Here is a 26063-nt window from a genome sequence, read left to right as displayed (position 1 = left end):
ATGCTTGGAAATGCATGTCTTTCATCAATACGAAGCCGATCTACTGACCATTCCTAAACTAGAAAGGCCGTTAGTGAGTGAAATCGTGAGTCAATGCAAGTGTATCTGCTCCAAAATGAAATGGGTTCGTCCTTGGCCCAAGCTACACCGTTCCATCAAGTGTCAAAGTAAATCGGGCCATTAGCTTTTCCCTTCATGCCGCAGATGGACAAACAGAAACATAACGGCGTCAAGCGTTCAGACGAATGTTTTTTGTTTTTTATACACCTAGGGTAAGACTTGCTTACCCATAAATAGACATACATCACATTGTAAACACTACAGTACATACATTTCATTCAGCTTCACTCCCCTGTGAGGAAATCAACATCAATCATCAACTAATGACGTACCAGCTAATGAGATTCCAAGAAGCACTTTTCATCTTCGTCACAATGTGAGAGAGCTTTTGAAACCACGTCTTCACACATCTTGAGATTAATGTTTCTCGAAGTGTTATTCACATTATGATGGAAGTATAATGGAACTGTTTCCATCATATTAAGCCACGTTCAACTTGCATCGCCATTAAATGTTTTATACATTGTTTTCTCAGAAATCATAATGTATACGGATGCCTTGAGGGGATTGATTGAAATGGGGTGTTAAGAAGTGCTTATCTATCAGTGTTTGTGGAGGGAGACAGCAGCCACCAAAAAGATACTAAATTGGTTAAAATATATGCGATACTATGAATATTTTCAGCGATTTTCCTTGCTGTAATACAACCCTTTTTGACATTGAAGGGACTCTTTAAAGTAAACTGACTCCAATCAACGAAAACTGTAATTTGACCTTGATTGGGTCGTTTTTTTTGCATTAATGCACACAATGTGTATTACAGCTGATTTTTATTCCATATTTTATTCCTCTATTTCATTCCATTGCAAAGTAAATACTGTTATATTTGTAATATTTTTCTACTTCTCTACCTGTGCTTTTAATTCTTGTTTTTATGCACCACGACACCAAGTCCTATTCCTCGTACGTGTAAACCTACCTAACCTGATTCTGATTAATTAACTGACTGGATTGCTTACTGCCTCATTAACTCCATTTAAACAATAAATACATCAAACCAACACTTAAGGGACCATAAAAACAGTCCAATTAGTATATTTTCCTTCCTATCATGACTGAAAATGTCCCTTCTTCCTAAACAGGTCAGCTCACACGCCTCAGCCGACGTCTAAAGAGGAACTGTCGAGCACCGTTTCCGTCCAGCTTTTCAATGGAGAGATGCAGCCGCTCACCATCACCTTGGAGAACATCGGATCTGAGGACATCGAGACTCTGGAGCTCACCTCTAAGACCACCACCACCAAAGGTTAGTACCCCTTTCTGAAGTTAAAGGGGACCCATCATGCAAAATGCACTTTTTGGTGTCTTTTATACATCAACATGTGTCCCCGGTGCGTCAGGGAACTCACACAGCGTCAGAAAATAAAACCCTCTCTCTTTTCCTCCGTACCCAAATCTCTAAAAACGGGGAACAACGGAGCTGATCCAGATTTGCGTCCGATATGACGTAATATCTGAAATGTGGACCCACGGCCCAATCAGAAACGTTGCTATCAGAAACAATGCCCGACTGTTTTGGACGTAATATGGTCGGTGTTTACATTAGCATGCTAACACTCAGAGCTAACCTGTACTGGAGAGCATGTGTGTGAAGAAGCAGGAAGTAGAAAGGAACTCACCTTGTGATGTAACCGGCAAGAGAGAAAGCCTTTGAGCTCCAGACTGTTTCAGATCCTTGATAATCCATGATATGGCGTTTCATCACGGCAGCATTTAGTTTAGACGGTAGCTGCCGGGTCCCGCATGAGCTCAGACCCCTCCTTTTTTATAATTGTTATAAGCTTTATACCCAAATCAGCACTTTAGAAACAGGAAGTGAAATAGAGGGATATGAGGCATGGCTAGAATGGGTGATCTGTTTGGTATTTTGAGCAAAACACTTCATAGACATGTTTTTAATATATTTTTATATATCTGAGACCTAAGCTATTGCCTAACAATAGCATGATAGGTGACCTTTAAGTTCTGGAGGTAAAATAAAAAGGTTTTTCCAGGATAATTTCAGGAAAGTTTCATCATGTATGGAAAAAGAAAAGTCATTTGGTTGGGTTTGTAATACCCATCTTGTCCACAAGAGGCTGAAATGCACCACAACCCATGTTCCAAACCGCACTGAAAGCGTTTTATTTAGCCATTGATGCCTCAAAGAACTTGCATTTTCATCTGCTTTCCCAGATGGCACAGCAATCGGATTTATAAAGTGATCTCGACTAAACCTTTTCTTTCCACCTTGCAATTTATTTCCCCCACCTGCTCACAGATGTTTGCCTAATTTATTTAGGGCACTAGAAAGTGTATCCTTGCAAAAACAGTAATCTTTTCACCTTTACGCATACACATAGGGGGAACAAGATAATCAGACTATGAAAATTGATCCTCCTTTGGTACGTGTTGGACATTAATGACAGGAATTGTCTCAAGGGATTACAATGGGTGGATTAAACGCATGGGATGAAGGTGTAAAAACGTTAAACTAACGCTGTGTTGTCGTCATAGATGTATATTTGGTATCAGTTCTGGTTCAGTCACGACACTTTTTGATGTTCTTCACCCGCTGAGTTCCTGCTCCAGGCTCCAGCCCGCAGAACAGAGGTCACTACCCGTTGTTTTTGGTTTCACATCTTTCATTCCCCCGTGGCTTTTCACTCTGTGTTTCTCTCTTTGTTCAACACCTGCTCATGTCCTCAGATCTCTGCAGTCTCTCTCTCTTGCTGTTCTGTCTTTGACTCACTTCCTGTGTGAGAAAGAGCAGCTGCAGTATTACAAGAGGCAGCAACTTTTTTCTAAATATTGTACTATTGATGGTGAGATATGTAAGAAATCATGCTTTGAAAACTCCACTTCTAACTATACGGTAACATTTCGGTTCGGTACGTACCTCGGTTTTTAGGTCACGCTTCGGTACGTTTTCGGTACAGGAGAAAAAATTATCACAAAACATAAAATATTTTTTGGGTTTTTTTAATTATTATTAAACTGTGAGTAATGTATTCACTCAAATAAATACAAAATAAACATTAAGGTGCAGCATTTCGATGAACTGAAATAATCTATATTTGAGCTTTACTGTAGCCTACTAGTACTCACAAAACAAACTATTAGTGTTGGGGTTTCCATTATTATTAAACTGAATATTCACTCAAATAAATACAAAATAAAATAAACATTAAAGGTGGGGTAGGTAAGTTTGAGAAACCGGCTCGAGATCGCTAGAATTTGAAAATACACAACCGGAGAAAATCTGCCACTTCCTCACAGAGCCCCTCCTCCAACACACGAACGCGCACATGACCAATGAGGGCACGAGGTAAATGTGTGCCCCGATGGAAGGCTGACAGGCAGGTAGGCCATCCAATCGATTGGTTGTACTTTTTACAGTATTACGGCTTCTACAGATGACTTTTTTTATGGATTTTTTGTCAAAGCACTTCAGATATTCATTGCTATCGGGATGTTAAGAGCATTCCATGGAATATAACAAAAAGTGTATCTCCAGCCGGTTTCTGAAACTTACCTACCCCACCTTTAAGGTGCAGCATTTCGATGAACTGAAATAATCTGTATTTGAACTGTACTAGTACCTAAGCAGCAGTTTGACATTAGGACTTGCCTGTCATTGTATTTTCATGTTCTTTTAAAGAAAGATGAACTTGTCCACATTGCTTGCCGAAAGGGCAGATCTGCTGGCACTAGCAATGTCTCCTGCTGTGGAGAACACCCTCTCGCTAGGGACAGAGGTAGCAGATACAGCGCTTTGCTACCATGGCAACATAAGGATATTTGCCGTTTGTAATAGCTTTGGCTCGGTCTGAACTTGTTCGAGTGGTGGAGGCTAAATGCTAGCGGGAGTTGGGTTTGCACTTCAGTCTTTTGGTACCGGTTATATTCACGTTCGGGTGATGCCTTTTCAAATGAGTGTGCAAGTTTGATGTTTTGCCGCGTAACCAATGTTAGTTGAACAATGCCGACAAACAGCTTTGGTTCGGTCCACCTGTCTTTGTCCGTCATCCTTGTTCGTAACTGCGAAACCAAAATGTTCCCAAACCGGAGACTTCAATGATGATGGAGGATTTTCAAGCTCAACTTGATCTGCGTTCGCCATTTCGACAGTTCCTCACATTACTGACTAAATTTGAACGCATCCCTGTGACCAGCTCTCATAGAACAGATTATAAAATAACTCTAGATTTAGCGTTTAGGCCATTTTTAGACCCAAATGATTTGAAGAAGGGCTATACAAGTGTTTATACTGTATACTCGATTCAGTACAAATACAATGTCCACAGATTTACAGACATTTCTTTCCCGATGTCAATGGGAACAAGTATTTTTGGTGCAAAATTACGTCACGGACTGACACATGAGAAGTAGTACCACCTTTTGGCCACTACACGCATTAGATTCAACGTCCGGCACACTTCCTGGAGGCTTGGAGTGGATAAGTGACGTTGATCAAGTGTCCAAGTGCTCTTTGGGTATGTCAGACATGGAATCAATCTCTAAAAAGCTACTAACACTTGTTAAAACTGCCAACACTAGTGTACAAGTGCACCGAGAAGCAGAAACATCATTGCTACTATTTCCAAAAGTTGTTTCTCTTTCGACTAAAATGCAACACTTTTGGCGACTCCACTCAAAGTTGACACTTAAATAAGAAGTCCAGGGTTTCTATTTGCATGTTATTCTATCATTACCAGAACCAAAATGATATCCATCGTTTCCTGGTCTTCTCTAAACAAGATCGACCAATGAGAACGTTGTCATGTTGCCGTTGTTCAGCATGGAAACATTCATTAGCTAACAATGACATTATTGTTCTATTGATATAAAGCGAGGTCAGGTACTCTTTAAAGCAGCTGCTAGCTATGGGTACTTTTTACTTCCTAAGCCTCTCTACTTCTACTTTGAGTAAAGGGCTGTGTGCACTTTTGGCCATCTCTGGTGAAAAGCTTGTTTTGCTATTTTATCGGATAGCACCAATACTGAGTAAATAGTGCTGCATTTCCTCTGATTCATCCTTGTGAACGCAGTGGATTCAGACCAAACAAATCAGTTTTCTTCAACCACAATCGGCAAAGGAGGAGTGGCTGGCCTGGTATATAAATAATTGATCTGACATTTTCAAATGGCTCCGGGCTTTCTGTGTTGTTCATTGAAGACCGGCTACACTAACATATCCTCCGTCCAAGGGTTAGCGCTCATAGATCCTTTCTTACCGGCAGCTTGTGTCAGCCTTGCACTTCTCAGGTGTAACGTTTTCTCCCTTTTCACGTCAATAACTCTCTCTGTTGTGTAGAGCTGGGAAAATCTGAGGTCGATTTTATTTCCCAATGACGAGAATATCTGTGGCTCGTTTGTTGCCTTGGATCTTCTCCGCTCCGAGGTGGATGGAAATGAGTGCTATCGTACAGGACTCTAATTAAACGCCTGGGATTTGAAGACGCTCGTACGGTGTCTTCCCCTCAGAGTGTCACGCTGCTGCTGGCCGGACTCCAAGGCACCATGTAGTCCCTCTAGTTAACAAGAGTTGTCTTTGAAATGAAACTGTTGTTGGAAATGATTTAGGCTGCAAATGTACCGTACTTTTCGGACTATAAAGCGCACCTGCATATAAGCCGCAGCAGCTAAATTGTCCGTCTGTCTTGCTCTCGTTCTGTCTCTCGGTTCCACTTTTACTTTGGCGCGCTACCTGTCTCACTCTTTTCCGGCCTCCAGCTTTTCCCGCTGGAGCCCGCCGCTTGGAGGTGGCGGGCGCGGACCGGTCCTAGAGCCCGTAGTGTTAAAGGTGGTTAATTTTACCTGTAAAATCCATAGATCTAGGAGGTTCCCTAGTGGCCGTTAGCTGCACAAAAAAAATGGGGGAAAAAGTCGCGGCTTATTGTCCGAAAAGTACGGTAGTTCTGCCTCTGAGGGAGTGTTGTTTCCAGAGTTCGATGAACAAGCGAAAATTAAACCTCAGTAGTTTCACCCGAATACTTTTGGCAAACACTTTAAACATGAATACATCAGCCTGATACATTTGCTTTGGAACATATTTTATTAATTACTTTATTCAATTATTGCAAATTCAAGCCATCTAAATGACATTTAAATGTACTACTTACACGCAAAAGAAAGTCATTAAGTTAATGCTCCAGCTCTTTAGATCATTGGTTTCACAAATGGGATATACTATAAGTGTTGCTGAAAATCAACAATCAAACTTTGTTTAAAATTCGTAAAATGTTTCCACTTGGCCAACTTTATAATCCCTAAACATCAACAAGTGCTCCGGTCCCAGCTGTGTGCGTCACTTTTTAGTGTCCCCTGGTTTCTGGTTTCAAGAGCTTGCAAAGAATATAATATGTTTATTATATGGTTACATGCCGATTTACAAAAGCACGTAACCCCCCCTCCGCTTATCCGTGGTCGGGTCTCGGGGGTAGCAGTTCCAGCAGAGAGCCCCAAACGTTCCTTTCCCCTCATCAACCAGCTCTGACTGGGGGGTCCCAAGGCGCTCCCAGGCCAGAGAAGAGATATAATCCCTCCACCTGGTCCTAGGTCTACCCCTCGGTCTCCTCCCAGCTGGACGTGCCTGGAACACCTCCCTAGGGAGGCGCCCAGGTGGCATCCTAACTAGGTGCCCGAACCACCTCAACTGGCTCCTTTCGACGCGAAGGAGGAGCGGCTCAACTCCGAGTCCCTCCCGGATGACCGAACTTCTCACCTTATCTCTAAGGGAGACGCCAGCCACCCGGCGGAGGAAACCCATCTCGGCCGCTTGTATCCGTGATCTCGTTCTTTCGGTCATGACCCATCCTTCATGACCATAGGTGAGGGTAGGGACGAAAATGGCCCGGTAGACAGAGAGCTTTGCCTTCTGGCTCAGCTCCCTTTTCGTCACAACGGTGCGGTAAAGCGACTGCAGTAAAGCGACTGCAGTAAAGCGACTGCAGTACCGCTCCCGCTGCTCCGATTCTCCGGCCCATCTCACGCTCCATTGTTCCCTCACTCGAGAACAAGACCCCGAGATACTTGAAGTCCTTCACTTGGGGTGAAGGCAATAATGTAATATAATACATTATTTTATATATATGAAATATTTATATATGTATTTGTATATGGTCTTATATATAAAACTGGCCCTTTGAGTGCAACCATGATGCTGATGTGGCCTGAGATGAGATTGAGTTTGACACCCCTGCGTTAATACAACGCTTCAAGTAAACGATTGCGCATGTTTCCTCAAGTTGGTGAAGATGTTTCGGCACATTTGTGTTTTCATATATGCATATTTGTGTAGCTGCAGCGTGTTTGTCCTACCACATTTATATAAGGTATGGAAATCTAGCTCTGAAATGTTGTGGTTCTGGGTATGAGCAGCATTAAAGCACACACCGTACTCCACCCAATCTACATTATTTCACCTAATTAGGCCACAGTCCAGGTTCCCTTCTTTCCGACACTCTGCCATTTCGCGAGGTGGCCTCCCTGCAGTAAAGGCTTCATTACAGCTCACAGAAGCAGCACCTCTGTAAGCAATTAAGTGAAGCACTTCTGAGCCTTTTGACCTTTGAAGGCCATTTTAATGTCAGTTCCTGTCGGCAGCGTGGCACAGGAGTCGTGTTTTAAATTTCATCTGGGGTTCTCTTTGTTCCTCAAGGCTGTCTCTAATAGCCTTTTGATGTTGAAGTATTATTGAGATATAGCGTATACAGGATGTACCACTTCTAAGAAATTAGACATGAGTGGCACCTGTGTCTTTTTGAACAAAACCATTATCTCCCCATTCAGAATTGTTGAATGTCTGCACACATATTAGTTTACCGAGAGAGATGACAATCAATAGTACATTCTCACTTCTTCCCTTGGAAAGAAGTTTGACTGTTAACTTCTTCCCAACGTTTTACTCCATTAATGTTTAGTAATATGTGCAGAAAGAGTAGCAGCTGTCCAACCTTCACATTCTTTATTTATACCAGACTGGCGAAACATCGTTGTGCTCAGAATATCCCCTCATTTTCTTAACGTTTTTCCACTTCTCCAGTGTCTGTGTTGCATATGTATTATTCTCCTGGCTGCAGAAGCTGAGCAACGTATGCAATGGAGTAGAAAAAAACCCACTTGGCTCCATTTCATTAGTGTTTGGATCTCCTGATTTACGTTTTCTTGGCTCTGAGATCGGAAATGTAAGTTTGTCGTTAACCTTCTCATTGTTTTGTTATAATTATGTAATTATAAGTGTTTGGGAGAGAAACTCTGGGGTTTTTGCCTATAACCTATATAACACGCTACAGGAAACTCCAAAAAAACTTAGCACCCTTTTAATAAAATCAGATCAATTAGATGTTTTAATGATAATGTGATGAAAGCTTAAAGGTCGGGTAGGTAAGAATGGAGAAACCAGCTCGAGTGCGCTAGAATTTGAATGTCTGCAGCCGAAAAAAATCTGCCTTCCTGACGGCCCGTCTACACTACAGGCATCGAAAAATGCTTTCAACGCTTCGCCCATTCACTTGAATGGGGTGACGTAGAATATTTTTAAACTTCGCCGAACTGCATTGTGGGGAGCATGGCATGGCTTTGCAAGCATCGCGAGCATCAATCGGCATCAAAAGTTGAACAATGTTCAACTTTTGAGGCACGATGCTTGGCATCAGTCAATCAAATCCCGCGTATGCAAATCTGACAGTACAAGCGCTAGCCAATCAAACCGCGTGTATGCTGGGAGAGACTACGCAGGTCATTTCCTCATATTCAAAAAAATGGAGCGGTAGTGAATCAGCCGGTGCTGAATGATCAGTCTCTGTTCATCTACCGGGATACAAACCGGAGGAGCGAGGCATGGAGAGAGGTGGCAGAGACAGTGGGTGGAACTGGTAGGTTTTCGCCTGTTTGGGGATTTTATATCCAGTTTACTTCGTTTTAACATTGCTATTGCTTTGTATGCCGGGGGCGGGAGATTCCTGATCGGTTGTTGGTCGCCTTGGGCGCGAGAAATCGCCAAGCCTCAGACACGCCCAGCTTCAAGATGTTTTGGATGCCTGTAGTGTAGACGGGCCGTTACAGAGCCCCTCCTCCAACACACACGAATGCGCACATGACCAATGAGGGCACGAGATAAGTTTGTGCCCCGATGGAAGGCTGACAGGCAGGCAGGCCATCCAGTTACTTTAGCCGGGCCGGCTCAGATGATTGGTCGTGCTTTTTACAGCGCCACGGCTTCCACAGGTGACATTTGTGTTTCTGAAGTGAATTACCTACCCTACCTTTGACAAATTGTAATTTCCTTTAATATATTTCAATATAATGTCAACCAGTTCTTTTTTTTCTCGATCGTGAAGCCCTAATACTATTGAATAATAATGATAACAACTACTTATACATTGTGCAAACATTAATTCTGAACGCAAGAAGGGATGGCTAAATGTCCTTTTAGTTAGACGTAAAGTTTGGTAATTTAGTGGGTTACATGCAAAGCTAACGAACAGCTGCCAAACAAGGGTGTTTCTCGGGGAGATTTAGCACTGCGCGTGAGGGAGAGTAGAAGTAATGTTGGATATAGAATAATTTGGTTTGGATGCTTCTTCTGAGTTTCTCGTTTCACCTTGTAGTCAGCACAGACACAATGGCTCGGTGCTAACCGCCGTGCCCCCCGGATAGAAGAGCTGCCTTTGAAACCATCCATATCAGTTGTTCCCAGTTTGAACCAGAGGCTGATTATTCACACATTACTTCTTCCTGCACTGCAGACTGACTGCAGAACATACCACGGCACACAACATTAGCTGTGTGTTCGTCATGTTGAATAACAATGGCTTTAGTTGATGGAGTCTTCTGTACAATGCTTTCAAGGTGGCAGAAAATTACAGTTCAGCCAGAGCTCACATGATGCCTCGGAGGAAGACGGTGCGTTGAGCTGCATCATAAAACCCAACCTGCTAATTGCATTGCAGTGCAATTGATCATCCGGCTCTTTATGTAAATCCGTCTCTGTTGTTGTTCTGAGACCACTGCCGTTTCAAGGAAAGTGCTTTGAAAATGTTAAGCTCGCAAAGAAAAATTATCACATTTTTTAATTCATATTTATTTGTTATCTTGTTAATCCACCTTTCGCCCTTTTATGTCAGTAATGATGAGGAATTATGCACTAAAATGGTTATATTAGACGGACATCTTAATGAGTTTCACTGCAGCTTTCACCTCTTAAGATGAAACATCAGCAGGAGAGGACTCTTTAAAGTAGAGACACTACATACTGATTTACACCTGAACATCAGCAGGAGAGGACTCTTTAAAGTAGAGACACTACATACTGATATACACCTGAACACCAGCTGGAGAGGACTCTTTAAAGTAGAGACACTACATACCGATATACACCTGAACATCAGCAGGAGAGGACTCTTTAAAGTAGAGACACTACATACTCATATACACCTGAACATCAGCAGGAGAGGACTCTTTAAAGTAGAGACACGACATACTGATATACACCTGAACATCAGCAGGAGAGGACTCTTTAAAGTAGAGACACTACATACTCATATACACCTGAACATCAGCAGGAGAGGACTCTTTAAAGTAGAGACACGACATACTGATATACACCTGAACATCAGCAGGAGAGGACTCTTTAAAGGAGAGACACTACATACTGATATACACCTGAACATCAGCAGGAGAGGAATCTTTAAAGTAGAGACACTACATACTGATATACACCTGAACATCAGCAGGAGAGGACTCTTTAAAGTAGAGACACGACATACTGATATACACCTGAACATCAGCAGGAGAGGACTCTTTAAAGTAAAGACACTACATACTGATATACACCTGAACATCAGCAGGAGAGGACTCTTTAAAGTAGAGACACGACATACTGATATACACCTGAACATCAGCAGGAGAGGACTCTTTAAAGTAGAGACACTACATACTGATATACACCTGAACATCAGCAGGAGAGGACTCTTTAAAGTAGAGACACGACATACCGATACACACCTGAACATCAGCAGGAGAGGACTCTTTAAAGTAGAGACACTACATACTGATATACACCTGAACATCAGCAGGAGAGGACTCTTTAAAGTAGAGACAGTGATATACACCTGCACATCAGCAGGAGAGGACTCTTTAAAGTAGAGACACTACATACTGATATACACCTGAACATCAGCAGGAGAGGACTCTTTAAAGTAGAGACAGTGATATACACCTGCACATCAGCAGGAGAGGACTCTTTAAGTAGAGACACGACATACCGATACACACCTGAACATCAGCAGGAGAGGACTCTTTAAAGTAGAGACACGACATACCGATACACACCTGAACATCAGCAGGAGAGGACTCTTTAAAGTAGAGACAGTGATATACTGATATACACCTGAACATCAGCAGGAGAGGACTCTTTAAAGTAAAGACACTACATACTGATATACACCTGAACATCAGCAGGAGAGGACTCTTTAAAGTAGAGACACGACATACTGATATACACCTGAACATCAGCAGGAGAGGACTCTTTAAAGTAGAGACACTACATACTGATATACACCTGAACATCAGCAGGAGAGGACTCTTTAAAGTAGAGACACGACATACCGATACACACCTGAACATCAGCAGGAGAGGACTCTTTAAAGTAGAGACACTACATACTGATATACACCTGCACATCAGCAGGAGAGGACTCTTTAAAGTAGAGACACTACATACTGATATACACCTGAACATCAGCAGGAGAGGACTCTTTAAAGTAGAGACAGTGATATACACCTGCACATCAGCAGGAGAGGACTCTTTAAAGTAGAGACACGACATACCGATACACACCTGAACATCAGCAGGAGAGGACTCTTTAAAGTAGAGACACGACATACCGATACACACCTGAACATCAGCAGGAGAGGACTCTTTAAAGTAGAGACAGTGATATACTGATATACACCTGAACATCAGCAGGAGAGGACTCTTTAAAGTAAAGACACTACATACTGATATACACCTGAACATCAGCAGGAGAGGACTCTTTAAAGTAGAGACACGACATACTGATATACACCTGAACATCAGCAGGAGAGGACTCTTTAAGTAGAGACACTACATACTGATATACACCTGAACATCAGCAGGAGAGGACTCTTTAAAGTAGAGACACGACATACCGATACACACCTGAACATCAGCAGGAGAGGACTCTTTAAAGTAGAGACACTACATACTGATATACACCTGCACATCAGCAGGAGAGGACTCTTTAAAGTAGAGACACTACATACTGATATACACCTGAACATCAGCAGGAGAGGACTCTTTAAAGTAGAGACAGTGATATACACCTGCACATCAGCAGGAGAGGACTCTTTAAAGTAGAGACACGACATACCGATACACACCTGAACATCAGCAGGAGAGGACTCTTTAAAGTAGAGACACGACATACCGATACACACCTGAACATCAGCAGGAGAGGACTCTTTAAAGTAGAGACAGTGATATACACCTGCACATCAGCAGGAGAGGACTCTTTAAAGTAGAGACACTACACTACATACTGATATACAGGTGTGAAAAGAGCCGGAGCTAAACCGAAGAACCGGTTCTGAACCTGAAAAGCTCTAGCACGGAGCTTGAACCGGAGTTGCGTTGGTGTGAATGAGGCGTCATGTTTTTAATGTTAGTTATAATGCTTTACTGTATTGCTTTATCGCCAAGTAGGGGGTAAAGGAGTGAAACCTTATCTTGCACTATGTTGAAAGGCCTTATATCCCAAGAGATCGTACAAAGGTAGTGGCTTCAGAAAGGCCACCGTTAGGAAGAGTTTCCAGTGGGGAACGAATGAATAAAAGATGAAGACACAATAGAAAAAACATCTGCGGCAGAACAAACAAACATTACTCTCCCGGCCATCGTGACACATGAGATAGCAGATCAGTTTCTCAAAAAACTAATATGTATTCAAACCAGATCTTCATAGATAACAAAAGCAACCTCCTAATACAATAATCTTTTGTGTCCTATTTAAATAAGCCACATTGTCTCTGAATAGTGGTACAAAGCGGACCTTTTGTTCATCACTGATGCCGTATTGCTCCTCTGTGGAAATATAAACATCAACTCGGCTCAACTGTTCTCTAAAAATCACTTATGCAACATTCATATCAAATGTCTCATGTAGACAAAACATTTTTCTCTGTACCGTCTGTTGAAAAAAGAAAAAGGGATTAATATTGCTTCAGTGATTCTGTTATGAGCTGAGCTTGCTGTGCTGTCCTTTCTGATTTCACTTCAAACTCTCTTGTGACGGCTATTTATTCGTGGTTCATTGTAAAAATGAAAATATCATTCTTTTTCTACCTTGCAAACTGAAATATGTATTGCTTACTATATATATTACATTTCCTCTGGGGCTGTTTTTCTTTTATTTACTCTGCACTAGGGGTGTAACGGTTCACAGAAGTCACGGTTCGGTACGGGTTCGGTACAACAAGGAAAAAAAAAAGTTCCAAATGCATAATTTTTTTTGCTGTTATTTATTTTTAACGGTAGTGCAAGTTTAGAACTCTAACATTTGGAATCATTAACTGTATTACACAGTTAAAAACAAACCACAAACAGTAACACTCAGATGGCCATATTATTTATATTGGCTGATGTCAAACTAAAACGTTCAATAAGCTGAACAACTAAAAAGAAAGTCTTGAAAATATTCAAATAAATAATAAGAAAGTGTTTAAATCACAATCAATAAAAGGCAATACAGAACTGTATAACATCTCCTGATGTCTACATATAAAATAAATACAATGATAAATATAAAACAGAATAAAATCTGTACCTTTAGGAGCAATGTCTAACATGTGTAATTAACTTGTGAGTGTGTGAGGCCATTATGCCTAAATAAAGGTACTCGAGCTTTACTCTATTTTCAAGTTGTTCTTCAGAAAGACGAGTTAGTCTACGTTGTCAGCAGTGAGGGCGGATCTGTTGGCGGTAACTATGGCGCCTGCCGTCGAGAAAACCCTCTCGCTGGGGACTGAGACTGACTCGGAGGTGATTGAGCAGGTTTGACGTGTTGCCGCTAGCATACCGCACCGCTGTCGAACAACGCCGACACACCGTCCTCGTCCGATCCACAACTCGCACCCCATCATTGTTGTCGTCCACAGGGAACCCGAAATGTTCCCACACAGCTGATTTAAAAGAAGCAGGTGGGTTCTAGCTCCTGTGTGTTGTGTGAACTCGCCGTAGCTAACTTTTCTTCTTCATGTTCGTTTTGTTGTGTTTTGTTCTTGTTCCTCATTTGTTATTTACGGGCGGCTGGCTTTTAGGCGCAATACCGCCCCCTGGATTATATACAGTGTAATGCTGCCCTGAGTGACAGACTTTTTTCCCACTCGTAAAAAAAGGCATATTCGCCGCGTGACTGCATGTACCGAACCGTGACGTCCGAACCGTGACGGTACGGGACGAATACGGATACCGTTACACCCCTACTCTGCACAGTTTAGCCATCAAGAATCCAATGTTTCGTGCTCTCCACAAATGTATATTCAAAATATATTCCACAATGTTTTCTGATAGAGAAAACTAATGTTTGTTGTTCACCGTTGATGTTTAAAAGACCATACGTCTTTCTGCAAATTCCTATTACTCCAGTGCCTTGATCCCCCTTAGCAACGGTCTGTTCTCCTTAGCAACGGTCTGTTCTCCTTAGCAACGGTCTGTTAGCAAAAAATGAACAACCTCTGTAATGTCGGAATTGACCAATCAGAATTATTCAAGTAAGCCGTGTAATAAATACAGGTAAATCACCTGTAATCTGAGCTGAGTTTTAACCAGTTTTAACCAGATATTATTAAATGTGCAGTCTTTGTTTTCTTTTCTCTTTCGTTAACGTCATACTTAAAGGGTACCTATCATGCAAAATGCACTTTTTGATGTCTTCTGTACATAAACATGTGTCCCCGGTGTGTCGGGGAACTCACGCAGCGTCAGAAAATAAAACCCTCTCTCTTTTCCTCCGTACCCAAATCTCTAAAAATGGGGAACAACGGAGCTGATCCAGATTTGCGTCCGATATGACGTAATATCTGAAATGTGGACCCACGGCCCAATCAGAAACGTTGCTATCAGAAACAATGCTCGACTGTTTTGGACGTAATATGGTCGGTGTTTACATTAGCATGCTAACACTCAGATCTAACCTGTGCTGGAGAGCATGTGTGTGAAGAAGCAGGAAGTAAAGGAACTCACCTTGTGGTGTAACCGGCAAGAGAGAAAGCCTTTGAGCTCCAGACTGTTTCAGAGAGAATCCTTGATAATCTATGATATGGCGTTTCATCACGGCAGCATTTAGTTTAGACGGTAGCTGCCGGGTCCCGCATAAGCTCCGCCCCCTATTTTTTTTATTTTATCAATTTATTTTCTTTTGTTAAGCTTTATTCCCCAAATCAGTACTTTGGAAACAGGAAGTGAAATAGAGGGATATGAGGCATGGCTAGAATGATCTGTTTGATATTTTGAGCAAAACACTTTATAGACATGTTTTTCATATATCTTAGACCTATGCTATTGTCTAGAAATAGCATGATAGGTGACCTTTAAGACAATAGAGGCCAGGAGACGCCTATAAAATAAAGAATACAAACGTGTCTCTTTGCTACTTAAAAAGAGGGGCTGCATTTCTCATACATCATGCTATATCTTAAAGATTAGCACTTCAGTTAGATACCATGATTGTGGTTTAATTCTCTTCCATGTCCTGCTGTGTCTCCATGCAGAGGTCATACGTTTGCCTTTGCTGTTCTACCTTTATGCTAATCCATTATGACTGCTCACACTGTATTGATTGCTTCAATTGGACCCACCCAGAGCCCTTTGTTCCCGTTTTGACTTCAAAATTGGATGGCTCTAAATCTTTAATTTATGTGATCTATTTTGAGAATTGTTGTGATTTACACTCACACAATTCCCCCCTGCATTTCCTCTGATTGGTCCAGATTAGTTTTGAGTAATGCCTGTTATACAAACGTACTCCCCTACTCTGTATTTCCTAGCAGGTGGATAATAATTGCAAGAGGAATACAATCTCAAAACGTAGCTTCCAGACAGTATTTCAAATCGAGGTGGTTTCATATCTGCCCTGAGGAAACACTTGCATATTGTATTTCCAAGAGTAGACATTATTTTAACGAAGGCATGACAGATTTCTCGACAGTCATTGTGGTAGCCATTTCCTGTGACTCATAGTTTATTCAGCGGTGTGATGATAATGTCATCCAAAATCCCGGCTGTCGACGACGTTGCATATTTAAAACCTTTTTTTCCACAATCTCATTTTTGTTTCAAAACCATTTCCCCGTGGCCTCACTTTCTTTTTCTCCTCTCCTTTGATTCAGTGCAAGGCGCTTTGAGTTTATGAATATTTAAAGTGTGTTATTCACAAAATCTTTATTTGATGCTGCCGAAATTCACGGGGCCTCTTGGAGGATTTTTAAACGCTTTGGTTATGAATCAAGCAGGGACGTGTTGTTTCCCACCGTGAGCGTGCATTTTCCCCTTCTGTTCAAACCTCACCTGCACAGACGGAACATATGCTTTATTCAGGTGATGTCTCCTTCATGCGAGGCTCCTGGCTCAAGTGGATGCAGCTGAGTCATTCGTCTCACACAGCACATGGTTGGCGGCATCATTTAGGAGTCAGGTATGGTGAGAAGGCGAAAGATGTGCAGGCTACAGGAAGAGGCCAATCAGCAGCTTTTGTTGCTTATTGCCAAAGACACATGGTAGTAGCACTGGCTTCTTTATTCATGAGAAACCTACAGACACAAGACGAGGCCCGGCTCATTTTCTCCCGGTCTCACTCTGCATAAAATACACAGTCAGTGGATTCAAGGCTTTTATTGTCATCCGTACATACAGTACAATGTCGTTATGTCGCTGAAAATCTGGCTCCTCCAACAGTGCAACACAATAAGACAGATAAAATAGTGCAAGTAAATACAGTAAAATAGAAGGTGGTGTATAGGTGGAAGTAGTACTCAGATATGGTTATAATTTATTATCCTTATAGATTTTATTTTGGGACGGATAGTCTTTATTGGAAAGTGACATTAATATAAGATTCACTTGCATTCATCTCTCCAGACTGAGCTACTGCCTTCCCAAAGAGAAGGATGAAATGCAGTATTGGCATCAACATATAGTTAAAGTACCACAAGTAAAGAAAAGTACTTATTGTGGGTAATGGCCTTTTTCAAAATCAATTTATATGTGTTTATATGTATGTGTATATATATTCTATCTATCAATCTGAATCTGTAAAGTCAATAATTGTGTGTTAAGAGTGCTAATGACCTCTGGTTGTTTAAAAGCCTAATTTTGTTTCCCATTTCAAACAATGTTTGCATCCGACATTTTGAATCTTAGCCCCGCCCCTCTTGTCACCTTTTATCCCAGCAGGTTCAATTGAACCCCCGAAATGCGTCGTTTTTCATTTCCAGAACCTGTTTGATTTAATTTGTTTGTATTTAACGTGCCCTTATCTTCCCGTGTGTGTACAGAGAAAGTGTTCGGGGAGTTTCTGAGCTGGGATCTGGACGAGGCGTTGTCTCACCTCCCTCTGAAGTGCGGCCAGGCGTTAACGCTGACCGTCAGAATCAAAGTGAAACTGGACTTCTCCGGCCAGGAGAGCCTTCTGCAGGACCTCAACGATGGTGAGTGCACACACACCGGCTTCATTGAGTGTACACCTGCTTATCGTAGCGGTAAAAACTCCCTATGGGTTATGCAGCGGAGAGGCTAAAAGTAGCTATTTGCTGTGATGCGTTCCATGTAAGAGTCCGTCGTCATTTATACTCCGTAGTGTTTCATAAAACGAAAAACAAACCATATACAACCACGGTGAACAGAAAGTATCGGAGCCAATTCTCCCTCTTCCTACGTCATATCCCCAAAACCGGCATCCAACAGGTGGCCTACAGTACATACCAATAAACCACACCCACGTGACCATTGCCGGAAGTGACAAACAATAAGAATTGAACGTGATGCAAACGGAAATGAAGATAATAATATAAATAATAATGCCGTCACACTATTATTCAAAGGGTGCACTACAGTCATTGAACGAAACCATGGCCAACCAATTGGTCATCTTTTTCTAAATGTGGCATTTTGTGGTTTCCATTTGATGGATTCCTGAACAGAGGAATGGACGGTAAATGGACGGTTGCTTTTACACGGTGCTTTTATTGGAAGTGCTTTACAATCTGCGTCTTGTACCGTTTACATGCACTCTCGAACCAAGGGCACTGGCACTTTGGTGTCTTTCTCAAGACGAGTCCTGTCTGGTAAATCAAATCCTGCATTAAGTCGAGAACCCACTGAACCTGAGCCTCGAGACATGTATTTACAACAAGAGGAAGATTCATTTTGAACAAAAACGGTAAATGGGGCAGCTTTAGCCAACATTGCTAATTTCCAGCTGTTGTCCCCGGTCAGATAGACGCCTTTTTAAAATCACTACACATCAACAGCATTAATAAAAGACAGGATGAAAGATGCTAGCGCTAGTTATTAAAGGGGCCATATTCAGCTGATGTTCAGGTGTATATCAGTATGTAGTGTCTCTACTTTAAAGAGTCCTCTCCTGCTGATGTTCAGGTGTATATCAGTATGTAGTGTCTCTACTTTAAAGAGTCCTCTCCTGCTGATGTTCAGGTGTATATCAGTATGTAGTGTCTCTACTTTAAAGAGTCCTCTCCTGCTGATGTTCAGGTGCATATCAGTATGTCGTGTCTCTCCTTTAAAGAGTCCTCTCCTGCTGATGTTCAGGTGTATATCAGTATGTAGTGTCTCTACTTTAAAGAGTCCTCTCCTGCTGATGTCCAGGTGTATATCAGTATGTAGTGTCTCTACTTTAAAGAGTCCTCTCCTGCTGATGTTCAGGTGTATATCAGTGTGTAGTGTCTCTACTTTAAAGAGTCCTCTCCTGCTGATGTTCAGGTGTATATCAGTATGTAGGGTCTCTACTTTAAAGAGTCCTCTCCTGCTGATGTTCAGGTGTATATCAGTATGTAGTGTCTCTACTTTAAAGAGTCCTCTCCTGCTGATGTTCAGGTGTATATCAGTGTGTAGTGTCTCTACTTTAAAGAGTCCTCTCCTGCTGATGTTCAGGTGTATATCAGTATGTAGGGTCTCTACTTTAAAGAGTCCTCTCCTGCTGATGTTCAGGTGTATATCAGTATGTAGTGTCTCTACTTTAAAGAGTCCTCTCCTGCTGATGTTCAGGTGCATATCAGTATGTCGTGTCTCTCCTTTAAAGAGTCCTCTCCTGCTGATGTTCAGGTGTATATCAGTATGTAGTGTCTCTACTTTAAAGAGTCCTCTCCTGCTGGTGTCCAGGTGTATATCAGTATGTAGTGTATCTACTTTAAAGAGTCCTCTCCTGCTGATGTTCAGGTGTATATCAGTATGTAGTGTCTCTACTTTAAAGAGTCCTCTCCTGCTGATGTTCAGGTGTATATCAGTATGTAGTGTCTCTCCTTTAAAGAGTCCTCTCCTGCTGATGTTCAGGTGTGTATCAGTATGTAGTGTCTCTACTTTAAAGAGTCCTCTCCTGCTGATGTTCAGGTGTATATCAGTATGTAGTGTCTCTACTTTAAAGAGTCCTCTCCTGCTGATGTTCAGGTGTATATCAGTATGTAGTGTCTCTCCTTTAAAGAGTCCTCTCCTGCTGATGTTCAGGTGTATATCGGTATGTAGTGTCTCTACTTTAAAGAGTCCTCTCCTGCTGATGTTCAGGTGTATATCAGTATGTAGTGTCTCTACTTTAAAGAGTCCTCTCCTGCTGATGTTCTGATAACTTAGCGATACACTGCCACCTAGTTTCCCTCGGTGTATCATTAATTAAGCAAATACAAATTCAGCTTTTTGGTGATATTGTGCTAAAATCGTTCTTTTTGGATAATGCTAGTGGGATTGTCAGAAAGGCGAACTAACTAAATCAAAAAAAGTCTTGTAAAATATAACAAATGTTGATAAACTGCATAATTTGCATTTGAAAAAAGCAATACATTTCAATGTATCGCAAAATATTGACGCAATACTCATTTTCCATATTGCCAAATGTTTCAAATCACAATAATGTACTATTGTGACTTCAGTATCGTGCTCAGATCGTCGCGTGGTGCATCCTGTGAATGCCATTCATCCAGTTAGATACAGAGATAAGAGTTTAATGTGCAGCTGTACATGATGCGCTGTGTTAAAATGATTCTGTGTGCCTTATTTAAGATTCAGCAGAGATATCTCAAGGTGTCTACACCTCCATTTCTCTCCGAGCTCTCGCCTTCCTCACATCAACTGTCAGATCTGCTCTTTTCTAATTCTTATTCCTGGTTTAAAAGAAATGTTCTGACCTCCTCTCATACCTCGGGACTCGATCATTGTGTTCCTCCTCCAGTATTTCCCATCTTCAGCCTCCTTTCTTTCCCGTCTCAATCACCTTCTTCCCACTGTGTGTGTGTGTGTGTGTGTGATGACTGACTAAGTAAATGCATGCGACGCTGCATTCTTATCTCAGCCTCAGTGCCTCTCGCCTCATGAGGTCATTTAAGACGCACTGACTGTTTCAGTGTTTTAATTAGCAGTGCAATAATTGGGCCTCTGAATTGAGGAGATAAGGCACGAGTCTGTCTAAACAGCAGCTCTGAATTCTGTTATTGTGGTGACATTATGAATCGTAGTGTTTGCTGAACACATTTGATGCTATCTACAACTCTATTTCATAAATAACATCATGCAATAAAGTTTTGTAGCATACTGATACACTTATTTGCATAGCGACAGTTGTTTTCTCCATCAAGAGGTTAGCTTTGAAGTTGGGTTTGTTGGTTTTCCTTTTTCTCCGGTCAGCCGTATTATGCAAAACGACACGTCCAAATTTCATGAAGAACTTATTGTATTTTTGCATTTTCTTTTTTGTAAGCCCTTTTTAGTTTGCTTTGTTTTCAGTCTTTGCTCCTGTGTGCTGCTTCCTTACAAATTAAACATCGTGACTATTATAATACATCGGGGTGTAACTGTTCACAGAAGTCACGGTTCGGTACAACAAGGAAAAACAAAAAAAAGTCCCAAATGCATAATTCCAGGTTTGTTGTTATTTATGTTTGAACAGTAGTGCAAGTTTCAGTTTAAAAATAAAGAACTCTTTTTTGAATAATTAACTGTATTAAACAGTTAAAAACAAACCACACACACTCAGATGCCCATATTATCTATACTGGCTGATGTCAAAGAAAAAGGTTTCATCAAGCTGTAAAACTAAAAAGAATGTCTTACATCATAAATAATAAGAAAGTGTTTCCAGAGCGCTGAAAGTCGTTGAAAAACATATGCCAAAAGCTTCCGTTATTTATTTTGGTTTCACGGCTTTCATGTCTCTTGGCTTCTTAAAAGCAGCGGGGATCAGCTGTTGAACTGCTGTTGTCTTCTGCCGGGCTCCGGTGATTGGCAAACCTGGGTGATGCCTTCTGATATGATCTAGCATGTTTGGCGTGTGTTCACATTAGCATACCGCACCGCTATCGAACAACGCCGACACACCGTCCTCCTCCGATCCACCACTCGTACACTCCATCGTTATTGTAGTCCACAGGGAACCCGAAATGTTCCCACAGCTGATTTAAAAGAAGCAGGTGGGTTCTAGCTCCTGTGTGTGATCTGAACTCATACTAACTTTTCTTCTTCTTGTATTTAGTTCGTTTTGTTGTTGTGTTTCTTCTTGTTCTTCATTTGTTGTTTAAGGGGCGGCTGGCAAACAGCTTTTAGGCGCAATACCGCCCCCTGGAGTATAAATAGTGTAGTGGATGCTGCCCTGAAGGACAGACTTTTTTCCCACTCATAAAAAAAAAGGCGTATTCGTGCCGAACCGTGACGTCCGAACCGTGACGGTACGGGACGAATACGGATACCGTTACACCCCTAATAATACACAATGGATGCTCTCAACAACTGTTCAATCATGGTCACAGAATAATGTAATGCTACCACATTGTCCCCGTTAGTGAATTATTCCCTTGTTGGAGGCAACGACATAACAGGCTTTTTACCTGAGTATCTTTACTTAGGCGCCGTTTACACGGGAACACAACGGGTTGGATCCGCTACTATTCTCTTTCGTATAGCCCGTTTGTTCACACGAGGCGTAACGGAACCGCGGAAACGGAGCCCTAAAACGATAACGGGTCCCAAGGTGGATAGGTCTGCGGACGGAACGCTCTTGGGGGGCAAACGGCTCCGTGTGTACGCCCTTTACGATCATTTCCTGATAACGATGAAGCCATAGCCCCGCCTCTCCCCACCTCTGCTGCTACAGATCCATGCTCCTCTCCCACAACCTTCAGCAACACGTGGACATGGAGAACTACATGAACTACATGTTGCTAAATCCACCGCAGAGAATAAACAGAAGGGCAACCATGGCAACCATGCTCGGGGGTCTTCTTCGCTGCTTTTGGTGTATTTTGTGGCGGAGGTACAGCGCCACTTACAGGCCCGTCATGTGTACTACAGCGTCTGTAGCTGGTCGAGCGGTCTCGTGTGAACGGACACGTTTATTCAGCCGTATCCGGTTCGTTTGCGTTTCGCTTGCGTTCCCGTGTAAATGGGGTCTTAGAGTTATTGTAAAAGATAAAGGTGCAACTTGGTGGAGTTGTCATTTTTTAAATCATTTTATGATCAATGGAACAGTTCGCAGTCAGCCTGTGATATTTCCTCGTTAAAGATACCGTTTGAAACGTCCTCTTCCTATTAGCCATCTTGCCAATTAGTGGTTGATTGTGTCTGTGAAGTTGTCAGAGGGTTAGGGTTAAACTGGGATTTGTCAAAGTAAGACGAATCCAGCACCTTTTTTTAAAGTTAAATCATTTGCCAATTGTTCCTTTGTTTAATTCATACATTTGAAATAATTGCTTGGAAAGACGGCATCCATCCATCTTCTCCCGCTTATCCGTGGTCGGGTCGTGGGGGTAGCAGTTCCAGCAGAGAGCCCCAAACTTTCTTTTCCCTGGCGACATCAACCAGCTCTGACCGGGGGGTCCCAAGGCGCTCCCAGGCCAGCCAAGAGATATAACCCCTCCACCTGGTCCGAGGTCTACCCCTTGGTCTCTTCCCAGCTGGACGTGCCTGGAACACCTCCCTAGGGAGACGCCCAGGTGGCATCCTAACTAGGTGCCCGAACCACCTCAACTGGCTCCTTTCGACGCGAAGGAGGAGCGGCTCAACTCCGAGTCCCTCCCTGATGACTGAACTTCTCACCTTATCCCTAAAGGCCCTGACACACCAAGCAGTCACCAGAGGACTAGCCGACGCTGAAGTCGGCTGTTGCCTGGCCGTGTTCTCCTGCGTTTTGGCCATGTGTCGCACGGGAACACACCGCACCGACTTCAGTGCGTGAGTGGCAATAACTCTCCTTGCCAGCAGGCGGCGGTAGTGTGTAGTCGTCATTCAAAAGAGGCAACAACCGGAAGACAGAGAAGAAGAAGAGTATCTTTTCTCCGTAATATCATACAGAGCTGGCCTCTCCTGGATCAAGGTGATGAGCAGGTCTTCGTTTGCATCATTCCAGATCGCCATGATGAGATGAAAATGAATAGCAGTCTGTGTGTGCCTTCTTAAATCGTTTGTTTACGTCCCTCACTTCCGCTTCGCTTCTCATGCACTGATTTGCTAGCTGAACAGCCAATCAGAGTGATTATTTGGTCCGACTGCCAGACCCGATGCATGGCCGATTCAACATGTTGAATCGGCCATGCATCGGGTCTGGCAGTCCAAATAAGGCGTGTCACGGTCGACGGTGCGGGACACACCAACCTGACTACAGCGCCGCGAATGCCCGACAGCCTCTGACGGCCTCTGACTCCCAAAATCGGGTTGGTGTGTCAGGGCCTTAAGGGAGACACCAGCCACCCGGCGGAGAAAACCCATCTCGGCCGCTTGTATCCGCGATCTCGTTCTTTCGGTCATGACCCATCCTTCTTGGAAAGACGGAAATTACACTGTTTTTTGTTTGTTAAGACAGTAAAGAGTGTACTTGCAATGCATGGAGGTTGCATATCAAGGTTGAGATCAGCGTTTCCGCCAGGGGGGCGTCTTGCCGTCATTTGACCGAGGGCGTCCAAAAAAATGTATAATTCGAGAGAATATCGAGAGTTTTTATCGCTTGAAATGACAAAAAGGAAAAAGGACAAGGACATCCCTCTGTCGGAGGGGCAAAGGAGTCTAGTGGGATTCCTATCGCCGCCAGCAAAGCGTGTTCCTGTGACGTAAAGTGTACTGCCGGCGAGCCTTGGCCAGCGCCAGAGCCTCGCAGCGGCGAAACTGAGGCTCCGTGGTAAACTGTGGTAACATGAAGAGCCGTTTGGGAAAGAGCCGGCTCCTCTTAGTGAGCCGAGCCAAATTATTCGGCTCACTAAAAAGAGCCGGAATTCCCATCACTAATACGTAAAGAGATAGTGGGTGTTTCTCAATGTCGAGTACGCTTGCTTGGTAGGACATGTCTTCCGACCGTCTTGCTTCAGAAGCGAGGCAAGAATACTTCCTGGCATTCGGAAAACGAAGAGTGGAACAGGCGAGCAAGTGTGCAGGTGTGCGTCAGATGAGAGGCCCCGCCTTACATTTTCTGCCACAGATTTGGGGAAATTGGTCCGTGCGCAAAGCATTGTGGGGATTTTAAGACCATGTGCAGCCTCGAAATGTCTCCAAACAAAGTACGGCGGGCTCGGTAGAATTCCAAGTATGCTGGACATTGGAACAGGCCTTCGGCGGCACTCGATGACGTAGTATGCTTGAAATAGTGGCTCTGGAGCAGCTTTACTCGACATTGAGAAACCAGAAGCTTAGTGTGTTTCTACTCCATTGTGATGCTTTTAAAATCTGCCCGATTCGTTGCTGATCTTAAATGCATGAAAAGAAACAGAATAACAATACATGTCATGCCTCCATTTTTTTACACTGCACTTATTCACATAAAAACATGGATTGGTACAAAGCCTACAGTATATATTCATATGGCTGCCGTCACACTATTATTCAAAGGGTGCACTTCAGTCATTGAACGAAACCATGGCCAACCAATTGGTCATCTTTTTCTAAATGTGGCATTTTGTGGTTTCCATTTGATGGATTCCTGAACAGAGGAATGGACGGTAAATGGACGGTTGCTTTTACACGGTGCTTTTATTGGAAGTGCTTTACAATCCGCTTCTTGTACCGTTTACATGCACTCTCGAACCAAGGGCACTGGCACTTTGGTGTCTTTCTCAAGACGAGTCCTGTCTGGTAAATCAAATCCTGCATTAAGTCGAGAACCCACTGAACCTGAGCCTCGAGACGTGTGTTTACAACAAGAGGAAGATTCATTTTGAACAAAAACGCTAAGAATAAAGGCTGTTTATGAAAAGATACACATCACTAAGGTTTTCCTTGTAAAATATGTATTGTATATTAATATTATAATTTTTATAAAATTATGATTTTGGAACATTTTGGAAAATGTACATATTCACTTTCAAGGTAAGCTAATTAAAATATAAGCTAACAATGTATTAACCCTCCTGTTGTCTTCGTTCCCCCCCTTACTTTGGTGTTCGCGGTCAAATTTGACCGGTCCTGTTTTAACTGCTATTACATTAACCCAAAAACTGTGTGTGTGTGTGTGTGTGTGTGTGTGTGTGTGTGTGTGTGTGTGTGTGTGTGTGTGTGTGTGTGTGTGTGTGTGTGTGTGTGTGTGTGTGTGTTGTGTGTGTGTGTGTGTGTGTGTGTGTGTGTGTGTGTGTGTGTGTGTGTGTGTGTGTGTGTGTGTGGTGTGTGTGTGTGTTGTGTGTGTGTGTGTGTGTGTGTGTGTGTGTGTGTGTGTGTGTGTGTTGTGTGTGTGTGTGTGTGTGTGT

General features: G+C 42.6%; 1 protein-coding gene across 1 annotated transcript in view; it reads left to right on the top strand.

The window, feature by feature from the left end:
- trappc9 (trafficking protein particle complex subunit 9) overlaps positions 1-26063 on the top strand; it is a 339169-nt gene that overhangs the window by 91355 nt on the left and 221751 nt on the right. Inside the window, exons 15-16 of the mRNA XM_034094424.1 lie at positions 1203-1366; positions 17676-17828. Of these exons, the coding sequence (XP_033950315.1) occupies positions 1203-1366; positions 17676-17828 (317 nt within the window). The remainder of the gene's footprint in view (positions 1-1202; positions 1367-17675; positions 17829-26063) is intronic.

This window comes from Pseudochaenichthys georgianus, chromosome 11 (genome assembly GCF_902827115.2).
Source record: "Pseudochaenichthys georgianus chromosome 11, fPseGeo1.2, whole genome shotgun sequence".
Classification (NCBI taxonomy): domain Eukaryota; kingdom Metazoa; phylum Chordata; class Actinopteri; order Perciformes; family Channichthyidae; genus Pseudochaenichthys; species Pseudochaenichthys georgianus.
This window is presented reverse-complemented; position numbering and strand designations above follow the sequence as displayed.